Source organism: Buteo buteo, chromosome 2, assembly GCF_964188355.1.
Source record: "Buteo buteo chromosome 2, bButBut1.hap1.1, whole genome shotgun sequence".
Lineage (NCBI taxonomy): Eukaryota > Metazoa > Chordata > Aves > Accipitriformes > Accipitridae > Buteo > Buteo buteo.
Genome location: NC_134172.1, coordinates 62,350,330 through 62,368,995, shown reverse-complemented (window position 1 = coordinate 62,368,995; position 18,666 = coordinate 62,350,330). Strand labels below are relative to the sequence as shown.

General features: G+C 42.2%; 1 protein-coding gene across 4 annotated transcripts in view; it reads right to left on the bottom strand.

Moving 5' to 3' along the window:
- The window catches only part of RALGAPB (Ral GTPase activating protein non-catalytic subunit beta), a 63,886-nt gene extending 45,480 nt beyond the window's left edge, over nucleotides 1–18,406 (bottom strand). For all 4 annotated transcript variants that reach the window (XM_075057838.1, XM_075057849.1, XM_075057858.1 and 1 more), the window contains exons 1-7: nucleotides 18,246–18,406; nucleotides 11,766–11,978; nucleotides 10,887–11,089; nucleotides 6,490–6,653; nucleotides 5,662–5,848; nucleotides 1,756–1,887; nucleotides 413–591 (exon numbers count right to left, since the gene is read on the bottom strand). In XM_075057838.1, coding sequence (XP_074913939.1) covers nucleotides 413–591; nucleotides 1,756–1,887; nucleotides 5,662–5,848; nucleotides 6,490–6,653; nucleotides 10,887–11,089; nucleotides 11,766–11,948 — 1,048 coding nt within the window. In that variant the 5' untranslated portion in view covers nucleotides 11,949–11,978; nucleotides 18,246–18,406. The remainder of the gene's footprint in view (nucleotides 1–412; nucleotides 592–1,755; nucleotides 1,888–5,661; nucleotides 5,849–6,489; nucleotides 6,654–10,886; nucleotides 11,090–11,765; nucleotides 11,979–18,245) is intronic.
- Nucleotides 18,407–18,666: the final 260 nt, after the last annotated feature.

Below are 18,666 nucleotides of genomic sequence, written 5' to 3'. Positions count from 1 at the left end.
CAATACCTTATAAAAGCAGGCACTACACACAGCTGTTGCCACAAAATTTATAAACAAAATGGTCAGTGCTCACAACATGCTAAAAGCATAACACTTGCATTGTTGATTAGACAAAAAGAGAAAGAAGCCTTGTTTGGGGAAGAGAGGTTGGTTTTACTTTAGACTTCAGATTTATTTATTTGTTTTGCATTTGAAACTAAGGCCATCTACAACTGTGCATTCAAATATTATTATTGTGTGTACAGATGGTCATTTAGAAGTGACCTGAGGTCCCTTCCCTATCAATTCCAGGATACACCTGCAAATAATAAATTGTTATGACTGTATTTATGGAGAAGACAAGATTTAAAGACAATAAAATAATGATTAAGTTACTATTCCTAGCTACTCACAGCTAAGACAAAAGCATTACCTAGGAATGCATCCACTAAACAGCTGATCCCACGCATGGCACGAAAGAATATTTGAGGCAGATGTTTAAGGCAGGGGTACTGATTCAGTTCTTGAGTCATCCCACTCACATTCAGAAACTGCTCCTGAAATTTCGGGGTAGAGCTAATAATGGCTGGGTTACTCAAATCCACAGGATTACTGCACACAAAAAGAGCAAAATATATTTCAGTCAGTTTAAGAACAGCTGTTAGGACTTTAAAAATACTTAAAGATGCAATAGTTTAAGGTATTTAAGTAACAATGTAAAACAGCATCCAACATCAATATATTTTTAGCTGTTACTCCATCACAGGAAGTCAATTTTCAGTTCCTGGTTTGGCGGTACTTAATTGTCTTCATTTCAAGCATTACCCAAATACACTGAATAATTTTATTAAGATCTAATGAACCAGAGCATACACTTGCTAGAATAAACCCACCATTGCAGTAATACTAATTACTTACGAGGTCTTTCGAACTCAGTTTAAGAGGCCTTTACATTATTACAACTATTCTCAAAATGTAAGCAATGAATTAAATATTGCCAAACAATGACAAGAAAGGGAGTGGCTTGTAAAAGTTTGAGTAATTTTTCCTCACTGATAAAAATCCTGTAACAGCAATTCCAGATTTGAAGAGTACAGCACTTGTGACATTACTATCACAAATGAAGAAAAAGAACAGATTGTTTGTTAGTTAAGAAGTAGATTTTAAACAGTCTAATGCTTATCTACATTTAATTAGTAAATAATGCTTTATAGGAAAAGCTTAATATTCTGGCCATTCAGAACATTAATGCAATGCCATTCCCAAGTATCTTTAAAACCAAACATGCCACTTGATTCTCTTGTGTGTTTAAGGAAGAATAACATGGATATTAAAATTAACTGTATAGCTTTCTTCATAAAAACAAAGAGATACACCCATTTTAAAAATAGTCCTTTGTAGGTTAAATTTAACACTCTGGAGAATAAATGGAAGCAGTATACATCTCAGAGCTATTGTTCTGCTTTTCCTGTTTGCTATCTCAGAGAAACAAAATTGTATTGAAGTCGTCTTTTTCAGAATCTCCAAAATGCCAAATAGCCAAAAACTTTTTAATTAAATGAACCAGTATACATTCTGAAAGAGTCAAAGAGTTCAAAGTTGAACAACCCACTCACAGCCTTGCCCTGAACTGCTGCAGGGCACTGGTACAACAAGTGTCTCACACATTATTTTATTTAGATGTTTAATCTTAGCAATCTCCAGAGAAATTTTTTGTTTGTCATCTAAATTTATAGAAATGATGCAAGAATATGAACAATGGATGGCTGTAATTACCTCAGCATATGTAAAAAGCGAAACCAAGTTTGTGCAATGCACTCATTATCCATTTCAGGGGGAATAAGACCAGCATCTTCATCAGGAATTTTAAATGGAGGAAATGAAGGTCCGTATGTAAAACGCAGCAATCTAGAAAGTAAGTCAGACAGATCTGTCATTCAGTTAATACTCCTGAAAAATTTAACAGGGCATTTGAGCCTCAAAGGAACCAGCAGTCCACAAGTAAGCCCGCAAGCAACAACACAACATGCCCAGTTTTCCTGGAGATCCCCATTTTATACAATCATTTAGCCCTCTTAAAGCTTTGAAGGGTACACACCTTGGAGCCTGCCCAAAGGTCCAACCAAATCAAAGAGCTGTTAAGGCATAACACCCCATAGCAGCTCTCCTATCTGTTTAGCCAGGGGGTTACCTATTAACATAGACACAAACATAACTGACAAGGTGTTACATAAGAAGGGAGAGGATAAGGGAAAAAAAACGGAATTTAAGCCCTTATCCTCAAGGCTCTTCAGCTAAAGTGTCCAATGACACCAGCAAGTCACATTAAGTTACAGTTCTAAATTCCAAGTTCCTGATGACTTACAATTTACACCAGCCCACTGAGCAACACTTGATGCCATCCTACAAGCAGCATGGGATTTGCAATCCACAGAGTAACAAGCTCTTCAAAAAAAGATGCACTACGTTTTGCAGAAGCTGCGAGTTGCAGAACAGTGAAGAGCTGTCATGGTTTAACCCCAGCCAGCAACTAAGTACCATGCAGCCGCTCGCTCACTTCCCCCCCACCCAGTGGGATGGAGGAGAGAATCAGGGAAAAGTAAAGCTTGTGGGTTGAGATAAGAACAATTTAAAAGGACAGAAAGGAAGAAACTAATAATGATAACAACAGCAATAATAAAATTACAATAATAAGAAAAAAAAGATTGGAATATACAAAACAAGTGATGCACAATGCAGTTGCTCACCACTCACTGATTGATGCCCAGTTAGTTCCTGAGCAGCGATCCCCACCCCCAGGCCAGCTACCCCCAGTTTATATACTGGGCATGACGTCACATGGTATGGAATACCCCTTTGGCCAGTTTGGGTCAGCTGCCCTGGCTGTGTCCCCTCCCAACTCCTTGTGCCCCTCCAGCCTTCTTGCTGGCTGGGCATGAGAAGTCCTGGACTTATTATAAGCACTACTCAGCAACAGCTGAAAACATCAGTGTGTTATCAACATTCTTCTCATACTGAACCCAAAACATAGCACTATACCAGCTACTAGAAAGAAAATTAACTCTATCCCAGCTGAAACCAGGACAAGAGCAAACCCACAGAGGGCTTCCCAACAATGTAATATCATGAGGATAATGGCTTAGATAAATGGAGATCTTTCTCTAGTAGTGCTGTAACTACCTGACCAGTCACCAATAAGGTTCACTGAGCCACTGTTGTCTGATTTGACCCTTGCTACATCCCCAGCTTTGCAAACTTATAGATCAGTTTCCCCGATCAACATAACCTTGGTGCTCTCTAAAAGGATGGAAGAGATCCAAGCTGCACCTTCTCAATATCCTAGCATTCTCAGAAATCAGTTTTTGTCTTTCCCTAAGCCAAACTCACTTTTAGCATCATTTCTTGCTTCAGTTATCATACTCTTATTTCTAAGGGTAGAGCTGCTTATAATGGACAAGACATGTCCATTCATCATTGCCCACTTATAAAAAACATATAGTTTTATAGAGATAAAGTCATTACAGCTAGAAGAAAGGCAAGGAGAGCAGAAGTCTACAGCTGACTCCTAAACCAAGAGTTAAATAGGCTGAATTACCATCTTCCACTTCCCCCAGTACTGTGCAATACAGTAACTTGCAGCCAACTAATGCAAAATACACTCAAAGTGTGTTTGGAATTGCAGTCTATCATGGTAACTAGCTTGGACAGAAGAGCAAATGAGCTTTAGGACACAAGGCCTTTTTCAGGTCCAAACCAGAAATACATGCACCAGTACCAGGCGGCAACTGCTTTCCAGTATGCCACACCAATGCCCCAGCAGCCATCTACATTTAGTGCCCCAGAGGCATCACCCCATAGCAGGTTTTTGCTGAGGAATTACCTAGCTCCGACAAACCCAGAAGAGTCTGGGTACATCCCATGCAAAATCATGCCCCACATCTCTGTTCAGCAGTAGACTGCACTACTTCACAATTCTCCCCTTATGAGCTGCAAGAAATTGTTTTTTCAAGGAGCATAGCCAAATCTTAACTGAAATTTGGGACATTTTCAAGAATGACTGAAAACAGAAATAAATTGCAATCCACACATATAAGGCAGTTAATAGACTTAAAGCACCCTAGCCAGGTAAAACTAGTATCTATTGGTATGGCAACACAAGTAGGACGCTAGTTTTGTCCTCCTATGAAGTCCTAGCCATGGATACAGCTTAACACTGCATATGTGTACAGACTTCCAAATATAATTTTCCATAGTTTTGAGATGTTTATTCTCAGCTTATTGCTAATATCCCAATTCAGAAAACTGTTTACTAAAACAACACTTCAACTGTTTGAAGCTGGAGCTTCACTTAAGTATTGAAACTGCAGCTTAAAGTACCACTGAACTTAAAGTTAACTTCAAAGTTCAGCTTTCTATGTATTACACACAAACCAGCATTACTGAACAGCAGACTAAAACATTACAGAAAACCTGCAGATTACTATGCATCAACAGAACTAAGACTGTTAGTCAACAGTAGAAGTGTGGGCATAGTGCATGGAGCAGAACACCAACGCATGTTTTGAGACAGAGCTGTTCTTTTCAGATCAGTGAATCATAAAATATTTTCTGTTATGCAATGCTACATCTAATGAGATAAAAATAGCTAAAGAAATAGCGTGGGAAATATGCAGAACTTGTGTTGCAGCTTTATTTCCCACAGGTTTAACAAGCAGCTGCATAACCTGGAAAAATCTATCCACATTTGGAATTTTGACAGGTAATTCAAAAGCAAAAGTTTTCAGAGTTAAAATAAACCCTTGCAGAAAAGCATACTATTGAATTTTTCATAGCTCAGGAATTTTAATACATCTTTGAACTTTCACAGAAATGGTCATTGACATCTCAGAAGAGCTGGGAGGAGGAGACCCAGACCCCAGCTCCTCACCAATTAATTTAGTTCTTTCCTCCAAGAGGCTAAGATTTGTCCCACAAAGACTTTATAGCACAAATACCCCACTATTAAGGGTACTGAGACTCCCCTCACTGTTCAGACACTTTTACTACAGCCTAACGTCTCCAGCAGCACACAGATCCTCACTCTTCCCATGCCCAACAAGGCTTGGTACAGCTCTCCTTCAATACTGTCTGGAGGAGAGTGCCACTGCTCAGAGGAGAGCCTACAGCCTGCCCCTGGCCCATCACATCCCTACTGCCAGGCCACAAGTGCCAGGCAGCCACAGCATGGCTTCAGCTCCGCAGGGCAGGACAGGCAGAGTCCAAGAGTCACCTCAAACACAGCGACATGCAGTTGTAACAAGTGCCTAATAACTTTGGTGGTGACTGCCATTAAATACACAGACTATAATGCTACACTAATATTCATGACTCATTCTTCACAGGACATGATGAAGTCACAGTGATAGAGACTAATATACACACACTGTAAAGTGCTCAATATCAGAGAGGTGCTGAGGTTACACAATAACACAGACAATCCAATTCAATTTTTCACTTGCAGAACAAAGACACACACATACACAAACAGTAAAAGCCAAGGACACTACCATGATCTCTCACTTTGTTTTGCTCATTTACTTTTGGATTGCTGTGCATTCCACAACTAAGCAACTCCAGAGAAAAACACATATAACCATGATCATCCCCATACATGTGTGTTTATTTCCATGGGATTTCTCCTACCTGGAAGTAAGGGCACAGATGACCTTGCTCCACTGCTCAACTACTGCAGGGTGATGTCGCCAGTTGGCCACCATCTCTTTGGCAGTTTTCCAGTAAGGTGGTGTTGGAAAGCACCGCGTACAAGCTAGTAACCACACCTCAAACAGCACGCCAATTAATTTTTCAGCCAGATTCTCAGCAATGCCACCTTGTAACAGAAACAAAGCATGCCTTTAGTGAGTATTCAATCTAAGTAACTTCAAATATCTCCCTAAGGAGATTTCAGTTTGAGTGCATAAAGATTCCGAAGCTCATTTTTTTCATAATTTTTCATTTAGAGAGCGATTCCCAATTGTTTCCTACAGCCAATTAGCCTTTTTACAAGACAAAACATAATATACAATGCCCAGCCACATATGTATGTCACTAAGGGACACTGGGAATTCACCAATCATAGGCTGTCTTCTATTGCACTGTCTTTTTTTTTTTTTAAATAGGTATAAACTGATAATATTCTTGTCCAGTAGGCAGGCCAAACAGCAAGACACATAGTGGTTTAAGGGAAACAAATAGGGAACAACATTGTCTGAAACCATTCACCACAAGTTGTTCCTGTACATAGTCACCGTTATGCAAAAATATGTTCAGGAAAAAACAACTCCAAATCATTCAGTCTTTTCTGACAATGCTTTATTTCAGAGTAGTGTAGCAGAATTAGGAGTGAGCTACTGTGCTTTGGTGGCTACTGAGAGCTTTTAACAGGTTTCCCTCCATCCCCCTGGCAGCTCAATACTAAGGAGAGCCAAAGGTTTTTCCAGTAATTGAACCAAATGGAAGTTGAATATGAACCTTGCACAGTTGGAGCTGCTAGAAGAGTGTCATTGATCTGAAGAAGAAATAATAGCAAAACCTCCCAGGTTTCTCTTGCCATAATTGTTGATTCACGAGCCAGTTTTTGGACAGCTTTCAAAACCTGCAAGCACAACCTAATCTGACTAGATCCTGGGTCTGGCCTGCAAGAGAAGAAAACAATACCCGAGTCTCTAAACAAGAACTTTGAAGTGTTGCATACAATAATCTGAACTTTGAGCAATTACAAGAAGAAACATCAATATTATTGAATGAGAGCCAAGAACATGAGCTAATACACTTCTATACACCGTAACTCTGTCTCTAAGCATCCTAACTCTGCCTTAATGAGTACAAGATGTATCATAACATTCTTCTCTACATGTCACAGAACTCACCACCATAGACTGAACACTAACTGGAGCAAGCACAACCCATTATTGCAAAGTAATTTATCTTAGACCAAACAATGAGAATGTAGTTGAGACATCACTAATTGTTACATAGATAATTCAGAAGTGGCAAAATTAGGAGAAAATATTGTTAGCAAATTAATTTAAATTCTTCCTAGTTCTCCTCTTGCTTCCAAATGTAGATCCAACTCTTACCCCCAATTCCGTGGATTTGGGGGGGGGGGGGGGGGGGCGAAATCTAGAAGAGGGTCATTAAATATGAAAATCAGACTAAATGAAGAAGGTGTAAGTAAGGAAGAAAGGGAACAAGTTGGTATTATCAAGGTTCTCCCTATAGTAACAACAAGTTCCTCACTGTCACTGCTGAGTCACTGAAGTGTTACAGAAGCAGCACAAAGCAGCATGCTCTCTTCCCATCAGTTAGTTTGGACAAGGCAGAACGGGTACAGAATAGTAATGTGAAACTTTCTGGACAGTATCTGAGGATGCTGGTAAACAAAGCTGAGGAAGCCTGAAAGATTAAAAACGAGTGCAATATATGCAAGCTGTATTTCAACTTGTACACCGTTTCCTCATCCCTCCTACCATTCACTGAAGGGATGACAAAAAAGAATCATAAAAATATTACCTTCCACTGGACTACTAAGTAGTATTACCAGATTCCTACCAAACAGTTTCAATGTGGTATAACCCACAAGTGATGCCGCATGGTAAGCATCTCAAGAACATGCTGATCCACTAGATAGAGATCTGCTTTTCTTTAAGAAAAATAGCTTGCATTGAGATCACTTATTGACAGACATGGTTTAAAAACACTATCAACTCTTATCTTCATAGAATAAATGTTGTATTACAGTACTGGCAAAAGATTACAAAGAGACAGGATAATATCTAATACAAAAATTGCAGACTACTAGTCAGAGTTTGGGACTTCAGCCGGTTGCCTGATGCTAGTGCTTGATCCTAACAGACAGTCTCCATAGAACAACAAAGCTTGGGACCAGTAAGCCCCACCTTGGTTATAGCACTGTTTTTTCCATGAGCAACAGAGTAGATACTTAATCAAATGATATCCTTAACCTTGATAGGCTTGAAGTTTCAAACACTGTTTCAAGAATTTAAGGAATCTATAAAAAGGGGGCTTACATGTAAGAGCTCCATATGCAAGATGACTAATAGGATACTTCTGAACTAATCTGGTAAAGGCAACTCTAAAGTCCCTGTCCATCTATCAGCTCCTCTTATCCACAAAGTCAAATGCATGCCAAACTTTGGTTGCAGCATTTTGCTAATGTCTAGATTTCCACAGAACCTGGTCTTTTGGTTCCCACACTCCTTTGCAACAAGAATTGTTCTCATGATTTCATATGAGAAGCAGAAGTTATTACAAAAAAGTATCTATTACACTTGGACAGTCACATGTTTCATGGTCTCTCAAGCAATTCCAGACATTTTAGTTGCACAGAAGACCCTGGTATCTACACCTCAATCTCCTTGGGAGGGGAGGCAGGGCGAGAGAGTTCTCATATTTTCTTTCTGTGCTTCCAACAAGAGTTTGCTGCACTGGAACTTCATCGGACAGCAGTAACTACCACTACTACTTAAGTAATCTGCAAGGCTTCCTGAATATTGTAGGGTTGCTAGAGACAGAAAGCCTGGGGGTTGCCTGGGGACTGCTCAAATACATCAAGAAAAGAAGTGGTCATTTCATTGGGTGGATGGAAGATCAGTGCTGGAGGGAAGGATGCAAGCACTCTCTCTCTAGTCAGTCCGGCAGAGAGAGGAAAGGCAAGTTGACTCACCCATCTTTCACTGTTCTTATTTTTCAGCACCACACTATTTCAAGGACTGTGCATGTAAACATTTGATTCAGCTGAGCACTGAAACTAGAATGATTTATACACAAGTGCTTTGTATTTGGTGTATACATGTTCCTGAGATGCTATTTAAGTTGAACTGCTCACTTAAAGCTGCTGCATTTCACACCTCAACTATTACATCCTCCTCAAGGTCTGAAACCCTTGCCCCAACTCTGGGCCCCTATTTTTAAGGCAGCCAAACCAACAGCTACATTGTTTCCAGGAAAACAGGATGAGGAAGAAAGCTACTTTAATCACAACCGTCCATAGGACATAGGCTTATAGGAAAAGCTTAGTATTTTCAACACAAGAACAGATTTTCTCCAGGAAATAGTTCAATGCAGCTTGCTACAGGAGCTCCTGGGTAAATATTCTACAAGAGCCCATCAGCACTAGCAACCCTTATCAGCTGGGTAAAACCAGAAGTTATTCTCCTCTTCCCCACCACAGGCACCTAAGAATGACCCTTTGCTTTCACTTAAGCAAGGTGTGCACAACTCAGTTCTGCATTTAATTTCCATTATAGAACATCTCCCTGTTGCTGGAGTGAATTCTGAACACAGATCCCTGGAGGACAAAACTTGAACTTTAAGTTCTTTTTCTTGAAAACAGAGTAGGGACTTGAACATCAAGTGTTGACAGCAGCAGCCATGAAAAAACAGTTTCAGATACATCTCAGATGCTTTTGAAAGAAAACAATAGAACAATGATACTGGGGGGGCAGGGAGCGTTTAAAATAATGATTTTCCAGCCCTGTCTCTGGATGTTAATTATTTCATTCAACAGCCATCACATGCAGTCTACCACCCCGCATCAAGCTCCATCAATGAAGCTGGGAAAGAAGGGTAGAATGGCAGCTTGTACCCATGGCATGCAAGAAACAGGACTAGAGAACTGCCTGCTACCGGGGTGCCTGGTCTAAAAGCAGTCAAGGGATCATAGCAAGAACTATTTAATGGACTAGTGAAGAATTCATTCTCTACTGTGCCACGGGAATAAAGGTTCCCAGACAGTAGACTCTATTTTGCATGTGTTAAAGCTTAGAGACAACCTTCTGCAGAAGTCTAATCTGGAAGCATCCTCAGATTTGTGCCGTTGCCCTGACCATCCTTTAATGGGAATTAAAATGCCTTTTTCACTACAAGTTAAGAGCAATGACAACTAAGGTTAGGTAGTAGACTTTGAAGCAATCAATAAATAGCAATGAACTCCTCGTCTGAATTTGTATGAGTTATTATTCAAAGCCCTTTATTAACAAAGCCTTCAGGTAAAGTTAAGAGATCCAAGTACAGCAGACCACTTTGAAGGCCACTTGCAGTGATACATTATTAATACTGATAAAAGCAGATGATCTGGTACTTACAGACATATACTAAACACTGATCTGAAGTAATTTCAGGTAGCTAATATTTAAGTACTGTTTCACAGGGCACCGTTAAATAATCTCCTCTTACTTATCCAACATGTGTGTTCAACAGCAGCAGGTAACCTTGTCATAAACTATAAACAAAGTATAATGTTTGAGCACTCTGACAATATAACTTTGTTCAAGACCTATAAGCATGTGTATCTCAAAATTATCATCCAAGGATGTCTTGTGTAACACCACATTTTCAGATAGCAAGCACTCCTCTGCAGGATTCTTTTGAAACTAGGAGCAAAAGACAGCATAATTATGCCCATTTAACAGGCAGCAAGATGCAGGCACAAAGCAGCCACTTCCTGCAAGATCCTCCAGCACATCAGAAATGTGGTCAAGTATTGAGTAAACAAAGCATGGGATTACCATGACATGCTCTTAGTTATCTCAGTTTTACACAATACCAAGCACACAGTCACACAGTGATGCTACTTAACCTCTCCCCCCACCCTCCAGTCACCTAACAGAGATGGTTCGTAAAGCTCTTAGAACAGTAAGCATTCCTAAACACAGCAGCAACAACTCAATTTGCTACTGAAAATTACAAAGCAGGTTTGGAAAAATACCTTCCTCCTCACTTTGCAATGATAGCAGTCTTATTTTAATCAAGTGCCTCCACAGCCCATCAGGCCTCTTTGACAGGTTACCTGCTGACTACAGGTTCGAACTCCTGTGCCTCCTAAGCATCCCAGACCTAACACTCACCTCGGTACAAAGAGATTTTGGAGATGTTTGAGAATGCTTTGAACATAAAGGTTTGGTTCCTTAATAACTGGTAAAGGAATGGAGTCCTTAGGTAATACAAGAGCCATAATCCAGTCTGTATAGACATCAACACAGTATTTCACAGTATCACCATCCAGAGGGAGGGTCAGTCCATAACAAACCACCTCCATAGTCCATTTTACCTAACCAAACACAAAGCAGAAGTTACTAAAAATAAATATTAGCAAGTAAACAATGGTCAGAGTACATTGGTTCTAACTCAACAAAATAACAGTAGTTATGTGGTACAGGCAATTCTATTTAATATACGCTGCAAGAAAACACCAAGTCATTAATTAGTATATCATGACATTATGAAGATTATGATAAATGGTAAATCACTCTAAAAGCTGAATCTCTTTAGTCTAACCTGTAGAGAGAACTTTTGAGAACACACAAGGGCTGATGTAATGGAAGATTTTCAAATTCTAGTAGATACTTGTACTACACAAAGACTTTTTTTTAAAAGTCACATACTCTTGCTTCAAAAATGAAGATAATTAGAAAGGCTTTATGTGTGAACTGCTAAATTCCTTGGTGGGTTTTTTTTTTTGTTTGGTTTGGGTTTTTTTTTTTTTGCTTTAGCCTGAACTTCCTGGTACAGTAGCTCAGATGAACACTTACTACTAGGTCATGAAGTACACTGTTGCTATGAACTAGCTGTTAATAGTAGCCTTATGTAGATTACTAACGTAAAAATATAGCATACCTCATAAAACTTGGACGATTAAAGAGAGAAAAATAAAAGAGGTTATAGAAAATCAGTAAGTTGCTGCTCTAGCATGAAGGAAACCACAATCTCTAAGGAAATGCACTTACTTCTTTGTCCGTTTTTAGTAAACTCTCACTTCCAACAGATGATGTAATTAAAGCTTGTCCAAGAGGACGCACCACTGCATTTGCCACTTCTCTCCCCACATTTTCAGGATAGCTGTGAAGTACACTGGTATTCCCCTGATCATTTTGAATGACAAGATGTAAGGATCTCCACTCTGAGTACATAGTGCCTCTATGCTACAATCCAAATAACACCTGGTGGGTAAGGAAGAAAAAAATATAATTAGTAGAAATGTCTATGACATCAGTTACCAAAACTGAGGCTGTTTGCCATGATATAGACCCTTGTAAATTCAAGATGCATGTGTCCATGTCATAGATTTGAAGACCTGGAAGAAATTCCAACAGCTGTTTTTCAACCTTAATATGGTTTTGGGGTAGTTGTTTTTGTTGGTTTTGTTTGGTTTGTTTTTGTTGTTGTTGTTTGTTTTTTTAAATATAGCTGTGAGCTTTTTTTAAAAAAAAAAAAAGATTACAGTATGTTTCAGTTAGGGCCTAGCAGCCCATTGGAAACACTTAATCTTGAGAAGTGACTTCACATCACACAACTTTCCCTTGTGCCATCCTTGCAGGAAAGATGCGCTTACTTACATGACAACCTTGACTAAATAAAGAATAGTTCTACAAGTATTTTGTTCATACAAGCAATGGCTCCAATTCACACCTTGTTCCCTTTTTCAGCTCAATAGCAGTTAAAAATATATACCAGGAAACTTTCAGGAAAATCTTAGTCATCCCAGAAGACAAAAATTCAGCCTCTTTACATTCATAAAGTATTTCTCCTACAGCATGCACTATTCAAAACGGGTGGTTGAAAAATTTGATTGTCTGATGATGAAGAGAATACTTTATCTGAAGTGATTTCAGGACTGACTGAGCCTTGGCGGATCACTAATTTAAACCCAGTATCACTTCATAGTTTCATTATAACATCACATACTGGTACCAAACCTAAGGCCTTAGAGTACACCCTAATGCATTTCAAATCCTTGTAAAGTCAATATACAGAGTCACTCCCTAATCTAGATTTGTTCCAAAGATTCAGGCTAGAAAAGCCACTAGAGAATTTCCCACGTAGCTTTCTCAGAACTAGACAGGAGAAACAGTTCTCCTTTCAACAGTGCTCCCAGCACAACTGCAGTTATGCATTCTCCTTTATTGCAGATTGAGCCAGCTCAGGCAGCCAAGCTGACAGCAAACTAACCAGGTTTTTGCAGTGGTGACTTTTGGGGGGTTTGGGGTTTTTTGGCATTGTTGCAAAACCACAACCAAGAGAGGCAGATTAGAGGCAGAAAAAGTTAAGCTACACTTCCACAGTCACTCTCAGCCTGCATTTGTCCAGAAGCATGGCAGGGTCTGCCCTTCTGCTCCAAGAGCAACGGATCGTGCTGCACCATCAGCACATACGCAACATCTACCTGCTGTACAGGAACAAGCTTGGGAGCGTGGCCAGAGCAAGCAGCCCCAGGCAGCAGGGAGGCACGGTGTGTGACAAGGCCAGCAGCTAGTCACAGGACTGCCATCCAGTCTCACTGGGCAGCTCAAGGAGATCTGCCATGCACTGCCTGTTTTGATCTACACATCAAAACATTCAGAAAGCTAAGCCAGCACATTTTTTCTGCTGAGACAGTTTTTAGCTGTATTAAGATCTGATCTAACCCAGGTGAGATGGTGCCAATACAAAGGAGCAGTGAGGACACGTGGCCAGGAGAGGTGGCAGGAGCATCCCTTCTGGCAGTAGCAGGCTTTTGTACCCACTCACAGCAACCTTAAACTGCTGCTTAAGCAGGTAGTACCATGGCAGCCTAAATCATCAGAATTGGGACTATGCTATCTCCCACATTCCTCCTCTCCCACCAACACCAGCAGTCTTTTATCAGTTACCTAAGCCAGGTGACCACGTGGACAATAAAGTAAGGAAAACAGGGTTGGCACAGGATAAAAAGCAAGGAGTGTTCAACAGCTACAGCTTAGACTAGCTCAAACTGTCACAAATGGCACCCTGAGGACCGTTTGCAACTACACTTAGATGGCACATTTTGGAAGCCAGTTAGTTATACAGGAAATGTTTTGAATGCCTCCCTTAGACATTCCTTGGCCCAAAACCAAACAAGAAGCCAGGCCTGGAAACACACCTTCTTAGGGACAAGTCACCGTTTAAACAGGTCTGCCTATTTAGCTGACACCCCATGTGTTTATTTACACCTAAAACCTACATAAAAAGCCTGATGATTCCCTTCAAGGGAGGAGGGAAGCTGAGGCAGCAAGATCTTGGTTTTCCAAACTATGTCCTTCTGGTCTGAGGCAGCAATGACATGTGCTCATCTGATAGCAAATTAATCAGAGCAGCCACAGCCTGCAGGAAGCATATCCTCTCCGTCCTTTAGGCGTTTTCTCTCCTCTGTGGGCCATGGCAGGGGGAATGCACGAGCCACTGCAGTCAAAATCCTTAGTCTTGGAACTGTTGTTTTCCTCTAAGCCACTACCTCTTGGGACACAGAGAACTCACAATTAAAAAAAAAACCAAACCAAACCACAAACAAAACCCCCAAGATGAACATGACACACAATCCTTAGTGATGGCTTCAGTCACTCATTGCATAGGTTTCCTTAATGATACCTTTTCCTTTCATATCCTATACCCCCAGGGCCTCTTCTTCTTTCCCTTTCTGTCCCATCTGAACACTGTCTTAGTCTCCAGCTTGTGTTTGGAGTGGAAGAAGGAGGGACAGAAGTGAAATATCACCGCTCTGCAAGATTTCCCCTTCCTCTCTCAGGCCCACATCACTGCCCCAGAGCAGTACGCCCCTGCCCCCAGCTTTGCTGCTCACCACAAGGGAAGGGCGAAAGCACTCTCCATCCCTCCCATTTGACACTCGAGTTCATTACAGAAGCACGTAACACCATTTGAGGAGCGTTGGTTTAAATAAACTGATTTCAACTGATAAAGCAGCATGTACTTTCTATTGCTGCACTCCAGCTGAAGGACTAGCAGCTAACAGCTCATGGCAGGAACTTATCAGCATGCTGATAACCTTACTGTGGCTGCCCTTATACCAGAACAGGCTTCCCAGAAGCATGGAAGTGTTGCAAAGCAGAAGCAAATTGTACACAGTGCCTATGTAAGAGCTTTCTTGTCTAGAAGACAAAAGTCATCAGAGAGGACAAGGATTCCCACATCCTGCTGCATTTCAGAAAACTGTCATTGCACTAGGGCAAGGCAATGGGAGGATGCAATCACCTGCCTTCACGCAGCTCCCTGCCATACTGAAGCAAAGATGCAAAGCTCTTTTGGGTGACCCTTCCATACTTCTGAGAGAAGCACCATTTGTAACAGATACAGAACAGTTACAATATGCCATGTTTAAGAGACATTTAGCAGCAGTACAGGGTAACCAAAACTTCTGGTGCCACATACACCCAGCCTGCTGCCTGACCTTCATACATAAATTTAATGAACAAATCTGTATCTTATTAATATGCAAGACTTCCTTTGGTCTTGCCATAAATCTTCTGTTATTATTATAGTCTACATTCTTATCAATATACAAGGAATACTGAAACAAGTAATGCTTCAGATGTAAAATCCTTTTGAGGTGGGATTTCCTAGGGTATTGATTTATTCACCTCTTACACTTAGCAGTAAGAAGTTTTTATTTGCAAGGACTAGAAGTTACTTTTCATTTAAGACTCCACTTCAACTTCTATTTTAATCGGAAATTGCTGCCATCCGTTAGGTTTGGGTTATAGCTAAGCCCACCTAGCATGCAGCTTCTTATAATTGGACATAAGTTAAAAATGCTAGTAAGTCTCCCCACACAATTGTATTTGTTACAATGTTCTGTCAGATTCAACATACTGGCTGTTCTGTAAGTTGCTTTAGACAAAAGGCACCTAATGCTTTGTAAAAGCAGGACTCACTCCCTCAGAAGAGGCTGTATTAATCACAAACTACTTAAACAGCAATAGCAAATTGAAAAACAAAAAAACCAACTGTCACACCACACAAACAGCATACCCTGATTTTTACTCCTGGTTTTGCAATGCTTCTGCATTTCAGCTTCAAAAAAGCACTCTCACTGGCCCAAATAACATCTCCTATATTTCATCCAGCTGAATATTCATATTTCACATAAACATATGTCTTACTGAGGTTCAAATCACTAAGGACTCTCAGAATGACAGGCAACCTAATTAAGAGGAGAGGCAGGAAGAAGAATAAATAAAACCCTGAAGTTTACCAAGCAGTTTTACACACTCTCAAGTTTGGAAAGGGGTTGTGTTTATGTTACTGGAGGCTGCACTAAATAAAACATCTCCAGATTCTCAGAGACTGACAGATCTGGAAAGAAATTGTCAAAATTAACAGTGGCAGAACAACAGAGATGTGAAGTTAAAATATTTACCATCTACTATGAAACTGAGCGTAACTCCAATATTCCTTTGTGTGGTAAATAATTTGGGTTTCAATATATTCCCTCCAGATCCATCTCAGCTTAGTAATTTTAGTAGCTATCACCATACAAACCACTGAAAATGGATGTTTCAGCATTTAAGATGAAAGATCCTCGGTTCATAAACACTGCAGAAGTTGGTGAGCATGAAAGAACTTACTAATGAGCCCATAAAACTCCAGAAATAAAGATATTTAAGTTCTACTTCCAGTCCCCAAAGACTTAATATGAACAGCTGCAGCCAAAATATTTAAACTCCTGGATCAGTAAAGTTAGACAATGAGAACTACCTAACTAAATAACAGACCCACATTCTGCAATTACTTTGAAGGAATATGCAGGAGCTCAGAGCCTAAAGCAGAGGTGGGGTTTTTAGAGTGTGTGCAGGGGAGAGGTCAGAGAACCAATATCATTGTACAAAGCAGTTCCGCAGAAAGCATGTGCTGGGTGAGGGGAGCATTGGTGGCAAACATGAACATTTAGCCCTTTGTACGCAGCAGCTTCATATGTAAAATGAAATATTTGCCTACAATGCAAAAGGATTTCAAGCACAAAGACAAGCTGTCCCAAAAACAGGTGCTTCTTCGGTTTTACATGAACCACAAAAGCAGAATGGATGCAATTATTATTAATACAGTAGATGCAAAGACCATCAACAGAGAGATGCCCAAGGAGGGCTGAAGACCTCCTACAGCCTAAAGCAGAGAAGCATCAACATAAAGGGTCTACACCATAAAGTTCTGGGATAGTAGATATACTTTATAAGTATTACACAGAAAACAAGAAATCCCCCTCTCTAACATGACTCCTACTACACCAATAGTATTAACATCTGCTTTCTAGAGGCAACAATTATTGCCAGAAAGCCATCCTGCCACAATCCCTCTTCCCTGGATCACATACCAAAAAAGTTGCCTAAAAATTACATACTGTAATATCTGAAGATTAACAGAGCCATAAGAAAGCAAAAACATCAGTCAATTTTGTATGTTTTGGCTATTACTCTGCTTTCAAGCTTCATTACTCAGACATCAGTACCACTTTGCTTCTCACTATCATTCTCATCTTTAAAACCAGGATTGAAAAAATTATCTTGCAGGCAGGTCATCTGAGAGTTTGAGTTTTCACATCCCTCACTTGTGCCAAAAACCATGTAATGAACTCCAGCGCAAAACAGTGCGCTTCCCTGGCCCAGACTGAGAATAATTTTTATTCAGCGGTTTATTTTACATTCACACTTCTTCCTTAGTCCAGTTCCTTGTGCAACTCTACAAATTGCTCAACCAGGAAGGGATCTCCTGAAGCCGACAGTCCCCTGAACTCGGGCAGCAAGCCTTGCTGGGCTTTTGCTACTGCTCACCACTTTCCAAAAGAAATCTGATTCACTGCCCACAGGCCCTGAAGATCAAACCAGACGAAAAATAATCACGGGAAAGGAGAACCACGGCAAAGCCCGGGAGGCCTGCAGCCCGGAACGCAAGGCACCACTGGATCATCTGCAAGACAGTCGGCAGAGAAACAGCGACAAAAAGTTTTCCCTCCCTCACGACCGCGCTCCTGCTCGCGGGAGCCGGCATTCGGCAGGCGGGAGCTCACCGGCCGCGGGTAACACCTCACGCTCGCGTCGGGGACCCGAAATGCGGCTCAGAAGCGGTCCCTGCGGCCGGGGACAGGGCACAGGCCGCGAAGGACCCCGGGGCCGCCGCCCGATGCGAGGCGGGGCCCCGAGGCCCGCTCTCGCCCGCCCTGCGGCGGCTCGGCGGTACCAGCCGGGCCCCCAGCAGCTACACGAGGCGACCATAGGAGCCCTCGGCGGCAAGCGTACCCCACCCCCACGCCCGCTGCAGCCCAGCCCCGCGGTGCCCGCAGGCCCGGCTCCGCGACGGGCAGCGCAGAGGTCAGCACGGCGGAGGCTCCCGGGCGGCGTCCCGCCACCGCAGGCCCCGCCGGCAGCCGGAGCGGGCTGGGCACGGGCAGCGCCGCCGCGGGAGGGCCTGGGCCGCCTTACCTGCGCCGAAGGGCCCGGCGGGCATGTCGGGGCAGGGCCGGCCGCTCCGCCCTCAGGCCGCCGGCTCCATGGTGCCCGCGGCGGCCGAGGCGACACAGGGGAGACGCCACTCCGCACTACTCCGCTCCGCTCGGCCCCGCTCCGCTCCGCCGCGGCCGCTTCCGGCAGCGCCACAAAGCGCACGGCGGGCAGCGGGGCCCCGCGGCGCACCTGCGCATGCGCGTAGTCACGCTGCAGCATAGCTCACCACCCAGCTGCGCGGCCCCTCTGCCGGGGGCGCCGAATAAGTCGCGGGGGAAGGCTGCGCGCGTGCGCGGGTCGCCCGCCGCCGCCGCCGCCATGCTCTTCTTCTTAAAGGGGCAGCGCGCGCCTCGCCTGCCCCATCCAGTCCCGCCCGCGAAGCTGCAGCCCCCGGCGCCGC